At 43.0% G+C, this 10,804-nt stretch overlaps 1 protein-coding gene across 2 annotated transcripts; it reads left to right on the forward strand.

The window, feature by feature from the left end:
* The first annotated feature begins 309 nt into the window (after window positions 1-309).
* Window positions 310-10,494, forward strand: LOC123071394 (pumilio homolog 2). 2 transcript variants are annotated; one of them, XM_044494934.1, is made up of 10 exons: window positions 310-684; window positions 764-1,427; window positions 2,183-3,687; window positions 5,436-5,577; window positions 5,710-5,817; window positions 5,903-6,115; window positions 6,363-6,473; window positions 8,075-8,269; window positions 9,745-9,919; window positions 10,050-10,494. In XM_044494934.1, the coding sequence occupies exons 2-10, from the start codon at window positions 774-776 to the stop codon at window positions 10,088-10,090; spliced, it is 3,144 nt and encodes a 1,047-aa protein (XP_044350869.1). In that variant the 5' UTR covers window positions 310-684; window positions 764-773; the 3' UTR covers window positions 10,091-10,494. The 2 variants fall into 2 exon arrangements, with proteins under 2 accessions (XP_044350869.1, XP_044350870.1); XM_044494935.1 differs by having other exon boundaries at window positions 310-674.
* The last annotated feature ends 310 nt before the right edge of the window (window positions 10,495-10,804 follow it).

Genomic DNA, 10,804 nt, shown 5'->3' on the forward strand with positions numbered 1-10,804 from the left:
TCCCAATTATAAAGAAAATTAAGGATTACTCCACACCCATCCCAAAAACCAAAGACTCAGGCCGCAGTGAAAAAAGCGTACTCTACGATTTACACCTTAATCTCTCAACTAAATACAAGTGAGTCCAGTACAGGCTCGGGGCCCGCGGATCAGAGGGAAATAACTCCTGCGCCAGCGGCCGCAATAAAAGTCATAAAACCCTAGAGGGTTCTTGAGGCGGGGAAGATCTCGTCCGCCGATTCACCCGATCGGACGGCTGGGGTTCCGTGGGGAGCTCGTGCTTATCAGTCCGCCGTCTCCTTCCTCGGGCTCCGTTCCTGACTGCTGCTGCAGCTCCTTTACTGTGTGCTCTCTCTCTCTCTCCCCCACCCCCCTTCTCCAAGCAGCTCGAAGCCTTGGGTCCGGTGCCCCCAAAAATGGCGAAATCGCCGGCCGATCGGAGCCCAATCTGAGCCCGCACGCTCCGCAGTAGCCCGATCTCCCGAATCCCCAAAAGCGCCCCGGTTGGAAATGGCCGCCACTGTCCCGATCGGGCTCGCGACGCGCGATTCGGTGGTGCTTTGGCCCGGGGGACCCGAGGGCCGCAGGTTTTCTGATTGACTCTGACTGAGCCGTGGTTGCTCTCGCTCTTCGGTGGGGCTCCGGGTGTCCTGCGGAGAGAGCAGCGGCGACGGGTAATCGGCGGTGCGGCTTTTGCACGAGCTTTCCATTTCGGTTTTGGTGTTTGTTTATTTTGCGTGATTTGGTGGCTCGTGTTCTGCAGGATTGGAGAAATGCTCAGCGAGAGCCCTTTGGCGATGCGTCAGGAGATGGGCGGCGTGAGAGGGGAGGAAGAGCCGGAGGACGAGCTTGACGCGCTGCTCCGTGCCGGTGGCGGCGGAGCGCGTCGGCGAGGTGAGGAGGCTGGTGAGAAGGAACGGCTCAGCATATTCCGAAGCGGGTCGGCGCCACCGACCATAGAGGGTTCACTAAACGCCATCGGCGGCCTGCTCCGCGGTGGTGGTGAGACGCCCCGGGCCGCTGCCGCCGTTCCTGACGCTGAGGAGTTGAACGGACATGGCGGACTCCTGTCGGAGGAGGAGCTCCGGGCTGACCCAGCCTACCTGTCGTATTACTACTCGCACGCCAATCTTAACCCGAGGTTGCCACCGCCGGTCCTGACAAAGGAGGACTGGCGGTCAACACAGCGGCTGAAGGCAGGGGTAGGGGTGGTGGGAGGGATTGGGGACAGGAGAAAGGCAGTGCAGGAAGAGGCTGGACAGGGGATGGCCGCCGGGATGTCGCTGTTCCCACAGAATCCTGGTTTCGATCGGGAGGAGCATGGAAGCAAGGGTGTGGGCGGTGCTGCAGAGTGGGTCGATAGAGGAGGTGATGGGCTCATTGGGTTATCACTAGGACGGCAACGCAGCTTTGCTGATATGTTTCAGGTTGGTCTCCCTTGGTACCACAAAGGTTGCTATGTTATCATAGACTCTCATAGCTGACTGAGGTTTATCCATTGGGTTATCATATCAATATTAATGGTTTTGCTGTAGTACTATGTCGCTTGCTATTGTAAACTAGATACTTCTGGGATTTAGATCCCCTCCCTTGGATTGAATAAGCAGGCCCTGGCCATTTCCAGCAGCTATCCAGTTAGAAGCTGGACTGTCTGGATAAAAGTGGTGATATTTCGGGTGCATGGTGTTTGGCTAGAAGTTTTGAATTTCTTTCCTGCCCGAGTTTGGGTACCTGTGAAAGCATGCGCTGGGTGGATCTCACCAGTTATTACAAATCACATAATAGAGTGGCGCGGTTCTGTAGTTTGCACAAACATGCTATATTTGGTTTCTGTGCTATGGTACGTCTCAAAAGTTAAAACAACTGTCTCGCGCAATTCTGTACCCATTAGAGCGTTATATTTGAGACGTGCACACCTGTAAGGCTGCAACTAATGTGATTTCTTTGTGTTAAGGAGTCATTAACTGATTTTTACTTCAAGACAACTGCAATCCATTTGCTGTTTAAGCGAGATCTTTTTTCTTCTTGGTAGTTACTACTCCAGCAGCGCAATTTATCCTTGGAACATGAATACCACCTTCTTCTTATTTATGTTTTATTTTTTAGTACCTTAATTTATCAATTTCCTCTGCAGTTTTCTGCTCACTGGACAACTGATTTAGTTTAATTTCTGTTATTTCAGGATAACCTTGGCCGCAGAACACCTACTTCAGAACATCCCTCTCGTGCAGCCAGTCGCAATTCAGTTGATCCTTCTGAGAACCAATACTCTTTACATAATGATACTATGGATGCACAGCGCTCTGTTGGAAATGCACAAAGTGTCGGCAGTCTTTCCAGTATTAATGCATCTGCATCTCAAACTTTTGCTTCTGTTCTGGGTTCATCAGCTTCAAGGAATGCGACACCAGATTCCCATTATATCCCTAGGGTTCCTAGCCCTGGCCTTCCACCTGTTGGCGCTAGGATTAGTTCTAATGAGAAGAGACTAAATTGTTCATCGTCATCATTCAACACAGTATCATCAAAAGCACTTGAGCCTGATGATATATTAACTGCACTATCTAGCATGAACTTGTCAAAAGGTGGCACTTTGAACAACAACAGCAACATTAGTCAATCAAAGTTTCAGAGAGAGATAAGTGATTACCATAATTTTGCTCTTGGCCCGCAAGCTGCTCAAGTCAGCAGTAGGCAGTATTCTGCGATGTTGGAAGCAGATGCTGAATATGCAGGTGTACCATCAAATTCTTCATTTGCTGATATTAAGAATAGTGCACCTAATCCAGCAGACTTCAGAGGTTCCACAAACACACGGTTTGATGGACACGGGGAGATAAAAAGATCTTCTACTCTTTCTGCTCGTTCATATCAGAAGTCTCCACCATCTTCTAATGCAAGTCCAGGTGGTTCTCCTGCTCAACATCAGAATCTTGATGGAACAAATTCAGCATTTCTTAACTATGGGCTCAGTGGATATTCACTCAATCCGGGTTTCAACTCCATGATGATGAATAACATGGGTTCAGGTAGCATGCCTCCTCTGTTTGAAAGTGGTGCAGCAGCATCTGCTATAGCTTCACTTGGGTCAGATTCAAGAAACCTTGGTAGCAATATTTCGTCACCACCTGCCTTAAGTCTATCGGATCTGCATAACCTTGGTAGATCCAATAATCAAACAGCCACTGGTCTTCAGTCTCCTCTCTCCGATCCTTTTTATGTTCAGTATTTGAAGACAGCTCAATATACAGCGCAGGAAGCAGCCAACTACAGTGATCCTTACTTGGAAAGAGGTTTCATGGGTAGTTCGTATGCTGATTTAACACCAGTTCAGAAAGCTTATGTTGAAGCTTTGCTTCAGCAGAAGCAATATGGGATGCCACTTGGTAAATCAGTATCCTCAAATCATGGTTACTATAGCAATCTGGGTTACGGCATGGGTATGGCATACCCTGGAAGCCCTTTGGGAAGTCCTGTTGCTTCCCCATCAGGTCCTGGCAGTCCAATTAGGCTCGGTGAGCGGAATCTGAGGTTTCCTTCTAACACGAGAAGCTTGACTGGTTGGAACGTTGATCCAAGTGGCTATATGAATGGGAACTTTCCATCTTCACTTTTGGATGAATTCAAAAACAATAAGGCCAGAAGCTTTGACCTTGCTGAGATTGCTGGGAATGTGGTGGAGTTCAGGTATACTTGGTCATTTCATACCTTTGCAATACCAGTATGGTTTCGCCCCTCCCTCCTTGTTCCTATCTTTCTCCTTCCTCTAAGTCTAACCTCTTCTCCTTACCCTTGATCATGGCACGGCCACACTTGTTCACTGAATACTCGAGCTTGCTCCAATGATGTAGCTTCCTGCACACTCAAGCTTGCTACCATGACGTAGCTTTCTGCACACTCGAGTTTGCTCCTGTGACGTAGCTCCACCTTGGGAGCTTCGTCCCAGGGTGTTGCGCATAGACTCTGCCGCTAGCTGCTAGATACAGCTACGGTGATTGCGCCCCTCCAGCGTGGATCCATTGTTTCCAAATGCACAGGGGAGAGGGAGCAGCCTGAGGGTACCACCGTTGGCTGGGACCTTGTCATCCTCTTCGTGAGATGGATTGACGGTAGCCTGGTGTCAGCTCTCTTGATTGTCATCTCACACTCAAATATTTGAAAGATCGCAAAATCTACACTCAACAAGTAGAGCGATACATTCTGGATTACAATTGGCAGGGGCATATTTTCTCTAGTGCCTTTCTTCACAGGGGCACAGTGTGTCATTCTGTCAAAGCAGTCTACCAGCTTATTCTCTGCACTTAACATGCTAAGGAAAAAAGAGCGAAAGTGTGTGCCCACTCGATTTTGCCATCTTCTCGAAGGGGAGCCTTGGCGCAGAGGTGAAGCTGCTGCCTTGTGATCATGAGGTCACGGGTTCAAGTCCTGGAAACAGCCTCTTACAGAAACGTAGGGAAAGGCTTCGTACAATAGACCCAAAGTGGCCGGACCCTGCGCAAGCGGGAGCTACATGCACCGGGCTGCCCTTTTCTTTCTAGATTTTGCCATCTTTTAAAAAAGTGAGACCTTTTCCCTGTCTAGTGTTAGACCCTGCCACATGATGGATTTGCCCCTCCTCCCATTGTTCCTATCTTTCTCTTTCCTCTAACCTCTTCTCACTCTTCACCATGGTGCGGCCACAGCTGGTTCACTGCACACTCAAGCTTGCTCCCCATGATTGAGCTCCACCTCGACAGCATTGTACCAGGGTGTGTTGTGCATAGACTTGGCCACTAGCTGCTAGATGCAGCTAAGGCACTTGCCCCCCTCTGACGTGGATCCCTTGGTTCCAAACACACGGGGGAGAGGAGCTGCTTGATGGTATCGGCATGGGCTGGGACCTTGCCGTCCTCCGCATGAGATGGATTTGATGTCAATTTTCTGAACACTCAATATCTGAAAGATAACAAAATCTGCACTAGCACAACAAGTAGAACAGCACATTGTGGATTAAGGCAGGGGCGTATTTTCTCTAGCACCATTCTTTACGTGGGCTTATAATAGATGATCCCTAAATATACTCCCTCTGTAACTTAATATAAGATGTTTTTTGACACTGTCATAGTTTCACAAAACATCTTATTTTAAGTTACGGGGGGAGTATCTGTCAAAGCAGTCTACCAGCTTATTCTTAACACTTGAATGTTAGAACCGAGTGCTGGCTCGGATGGCTAGAACTTACGGGTGTAAGCTAGCCCACCTGCATTTGATCCACACGGAGGTCCGATTTCTACCTAAATAATGTACCGTTAAGGGAGGGAACTCTTCCCCCTTAAACCGCATTTTTTTTCTTGTTTTCTCTGCAACCCTTTGCAGTAATGATGATCTTGTGATTATTAATATTTTTTTATTGATGCATTCTGAATCCTCATAGAGTGTTTGCTTTGATTATGCAGCGCTGACCAATATGGAAGTCGTTTCATACAGCAAAAACTTGAAACTGCGACAGTTGAGGAAAAAAACATGGTTTTTGAGGAGATCATGCCTCACGCTCTCTCATTGATGACTGATGTATTTGGGAATTATGTAGTGCAGAAGGTATTCGTTACTGAGACACTGGTGCTGCTCACTGACATTGAGAACACTCAGTTTCTTTCTTCAATTCTCATAGCATTTTCTAAATTACATTTTCTTAAGGATGCCTGGACTTGCCTCTCTTTTTTTTTCCAGTTTTTTGAGCATGGGAGCTCCACACAACGCAGGGAGTTGGCTGATAAACTATTTGGACATGTACTAACTCTTAGCATTCAGATGTATGGTTGTCGAGTTATCCAAAAGGTACTACATAATTCATGTAGTTTCATGTTTCATAAATTCTTCTAGGATTACTGACTCAAGTATATTCATATGCACATTACTGAAGGCAATAGAGGTTGTTGATCTGGACCAGAAGACAAAAATGGTTACTGAGCTTGATGGTCATATCATGCGATGTGTGCGTGATCAAAATGGAAACCATGTTATCCAGAAATGTATTGAGTGTATACCAGAAGATTCCATTCAGTTTATTATCTCGACATTCTATGGTGAAGTTGTTACACTGTCCACTCACCCCTATGGCTGCAGAGTCATACAGGTTGGTCTTTGAATTCTGCGCATTCAATTTTGAAACTCTGAATTTTAAGTTCAGAAAGTTAGATCAGTATTATCAGAAAGAGGTATAGATGGAAAATACCATCCCATGTGAAGATGACATGTGGAGTATAGGGGCCACATGTCAGTGACATTCGGTTATATTTCCAACTCGGTGATCTTTGTGATGATACTGATCAGCATTACTCTTTTATCTTAGTTAAACTCATGAATTTATTTTCTTTACTCAGAGAGTACTGGAGCATTGCACTGATACAAACACACAGCAAATTGTCATGGATGAGATATTGCAATCTGTATGCATGCTGGCACAAGACCAGTATGGAAATTATGTTATCCAGGTTTGTTATATCTCCTAATTTCTAGCTGCAACATCGGCCTTGATGTGGCATCCGGACCTTTTCTTCAGCAGCTTTGTTTCTCTAGAGAATACTCCCTCCGTTCCTAAATATTTATCTTTTTAGAGATTTCAAATGGACTACCACATACGGATGTATATAGACATATTTTAGAGTGTAGATTCACTCATTTTGCTCCGTATCTAGTCACTTGTTGAAATCTCTAGAAAGACAAATATTTAGGAACGGAGGGAGTAGATTCCTGCCCTGCTTTTATAAAGCAATAGTCTCACTGGAGTGACCAGCGTCACATTGAAGAAACAGACCAAATAAATTGCAACAGCCTGCAGGAAATGAAAAGAAAAGGAAGAAACTGGTGCACACAGGCTGCCACACATATCAGCTACTCAACATCACAGCAAAACATATCATCTATCCCGCACCGCTATGACGGCCCCAAAGACCCAAACAAAGCAACTTTGGTTTAGCTACACCAACCTTGTATGAAACTAGAACGATATACTACTTCTGAGAGGAGAAATGAGTATAAGACAGTTATAAGAAATCACCCAACAAGGCATGACAATTTCTCGCGTAATACAATTTGGAATTTCAACCATTAACCATCGGGGAAATAAAGATTATGATATCAAAGCCTTTTCCTGTGATACTGTAATTGTACTAATTCATGGCGAAGTGCAGTTGAGGCCTGCCATTAAGGAATATTGCATCTAATTTTTGCCAAAATGACTTGTAAAACCAATTAGACCTGGTGTGATGTCCCAACTAATCCAGAAATTATAATTCTGTAGTAAAATTGGTCATCCTATCCCTGGCATTTGCTGACAATTTTGACTGGTCACCTGATAATTAGCCATTTTTTAACCACCATTCCTAGTAAAGCATGCTCTTGATCAAGTTGTGCATAACGTTACATGAGATACACCTGTTCATGCCTGACCATGTCTCTGTATTTTACATATAAAGTACATGCATTTGTGCCTGATCTTGTCACTGTGTTTTCAATTTTCATGAATGAGCATTTATGTGCACTTTTTTGTGATATTCACGTTCATATTTGTAAATATCCTGTATATATGAAAATGCAGCAGTAAGGATTCTGTACTGTTTTTTTTGTCAAATATTAAATATTCATCTTTAATCTTATACCTTCTGACAACTAGTGAAGTGGTGATATTCAGGATGTGTGTAGCAAAGGAAGTGCATATACACTAATCCACCTTGTTGGACTGAAATATGATGATATACCATTAATTTTGGAGAATAAAATTCACCATTGTTTTTGTTAGTGTTGCAATTAATAAAGCGCATACAATCTTATGTGTAGGAGTCAATCAGGAACTTCAGTTAAAACTTAAGCGACAAACTCAATCAACTGATATACATTGAAAATATGATGTATGTAGTCTATTCTAGATAGAGTACATACCTAATCCTTGTTACCCCTCCAGCCTAAGAGCTCACTTGAATTTATGATGGGTCACTCCTTATGGTAGACCAGCCCAGTCCTATTTTATGTATTTCCTTTGTAATTATTTTAACGGATATTGCCCATTGACGATGTCTGATTTATTCTCGTGCAGCATGTTATGCAGCATGGGAAGCCTCATGAGCGGTCTTTTATTATTGAAAAGCTAGCTGGACAGATCATCCAGATGAGCCAACAGAAATTTGCCTCAAATGTTGTCGAGAAGTGTCTAACATTTGGAGGACCTTCAGAGCGGGAAGTTATCATAAATGAAATGCTTGGAACTACTGACGAGAATGAGCCTCTCCAGGTATTTTAACTTCGCGTAGATAAACTATTTTAGCCACACCCTCGTACAGCGATGTGATTACAATAGCAGCATGGGAGTCTTATGGGAAGAATTTATTGGGATCAGCAGTTTTCAAGATTTTATATGAGGGATCACCATGAAAATTCTGTTTTTTCAAGAAAGCCATAGTAAATTACACGTGAAGTTATTAAAGTAGCACAATGAAGAACTTTTTGAAATGAAACTACTATTGAGGATCGGACAATGTCAATTCTGTATGGTATTAATGATTTAACAATGTCACCTCCAAGTCAGAAAATGAGTATTACTAAAGGGTTTGTTTGGATCAGAAGTATTTTTGGAGTTTGTTCAGTAATACCATGGTTTGTTGAAAATATTGTACTCCCTCCGTCCGGAAATACATGTCGGAGAAATGGATGTATCTAGATGTATTTTAGTTTTGGATACATCCATTTTATACATTTCTCCGACAAGTATTTTCAGACGGAGGGAGTAGTATTCAAAACTTTGAGGTGTTTTCGTGCTACAAAAACGGCGCTACCTCTTTTTTATAACAAAACCTGGCGACCTATACAGTCTAGAGGTGTGCTGTGCTGGAACTAACTTTGGGATCGTTGACAATGAAAACACACTGTAATTATGTGATATAAACTTATGAGTTTAAGATGTACAGATATCTCTATCCGTCGAGCCTTAAATATGGTTAACCTTTGTGAGAAGAACTATGGATTTCCCTAGATATTATTCAATAACACTCAGCGTTGAATGATATAATTGATAAACCTAGATAGGTAATATCATACATGTATTGAGACATGTAAAATGTTGAGTTGGTTAACCTTCTGTATTTGCTATATCTGAAAGCTTCTCAGCTCAGAGAGAAAATACTCCTACCGAACAGTGGTTTCCGACATTTTATTTAAAAAATAATGGTTAGTTATTGTAACAGCTATGGTTTAATGAAAAAACATTGCAAATGGTAAAACATGTCATAGTTGTACCTAATAGGCCACCAATACTGCAAAATATAGCGGTGTTCATAAACTGTAGTATTTCACTGTGGCATTGAAATACGTTATCATCCAACTGAACTGGGCGGTAATTGCTTTTGCTCCCGATCTCTAGTGATCCCTTTATATTGAAGAATTCAGAAGGTGCATTTACAATTTTTAAAAAAATCCAGGACAATCACACATGTATATGCAAGAACACGCTAAATCTGCAAAGTTCATGAAAAATTGCTTTCATCTGTGGGCTGCACTAAATCAAAGTTGTCATTCAATGGATACTTGTACATTCATTATTATTGATCTCATTATGTTTTTGCTTACAGTCTGCAAATGACACATTGTTTTTTTTATCTGTATATCCACCTTTTGGGCTTTGCAAAATATAGTTCATTTACTAAAGTGAGAAATTGTGTTCTCGTAAAGGGCTGCTCAACTTGTTGATGTCTCTACCTTGATCGCATGCAGGCCATGATGAAGGATCAGTTTGGTAACTATGTTGTACAAAAAGTACTAGAGACTTGTGATGATCAGCAGAGAGAGCTGATTCTTTCACGAATAAAGGTTCATTTAAATGCGCTGAAGAAATATACATATGGGAAGCACATTGTTGCTCGAGTGGAAAAACTTGTTGCTGCTGGTGGTAAGATGCAGTGTTCAATCTTTTTACTGATACATCATTGAAATAAATTGGTCTTGGGCATTCTTACTGATCTATCTCTCTTCTGATGAACTGTTCATTTAACGTGTGTTTATATATACTTTAAATTCAGAGAGGAGGATTGGACTTCAGTCGTTGCAGTATCCTTCCTAATGGCATAGGAATGACCATGTACAGCTAACCATGGCCACCGAGATCTACCTTCTGCCGCCTGCTTTTGGGCTGCTGCAAGCCAAATTAGAAATAAACATGTTGTACCGAGACTTTGTACATTTTGTAGTTTGAGCTTATAGTCGTGTCAGGGTTTGGCTCAGCGAGTTTATCTACCTGATGCCACCGCGGAGAAGATAGGCGTCATGTATAAATCTGCAATCCTGAGAGAGAAAGCTATCAGAGCTGTCTAGGTGTAAAAAGGGGAGGAGAGTCTGATATTTTGCGAGTGTACAAATCTGCAATCCTGAGAGAGAAAGCTATCAGAGCTGTCTAGAACAAATTTGATCGCCATCCCGTGTGTATAACTGAGAGGTATGAAGTTAGCTGCCGTTCATTTCCTGTAATCCTGTCTGGCCTATAAGGGTCTGTTCTTTTTTCATGAAAATGCGGAAACATGGTAGGAATAGGAGTGCAAAATAACCCTAAAAAAAGAAGTGCAAAATATGATTGAAAAAAGAATATTCGTTTTGCATATTTGGATAAAAGATTGTACTTGTGCCAATAAAGATCAATGTCTTATACTACGAGAAACATCCATTTGCTTGGATGGTGGCTGTTTCATCCACCATGATCAAACTGAGTTCGATGTCACGCGTTCCTGGTTAAAACTGGTTATTTTCAGTAGAGTTTGAAACTAAAACAAACTTTTCCTCG

This window comes from Triticum aestivum, chromosome 3B (assembly GCF_018294505.1).
Source record: "Triticum aestivum cultivar Chinese Spring chromosome 3B, IWGSC CS RefSeq v2.1, whole genome shotgun sequence".
Taxonomy (NCBI): Eukaryota; Viridiplantae; Streptophyta; class Magnoliopsida; order Poales; family Poaceae; genus Triticum; species Triticum aestivum.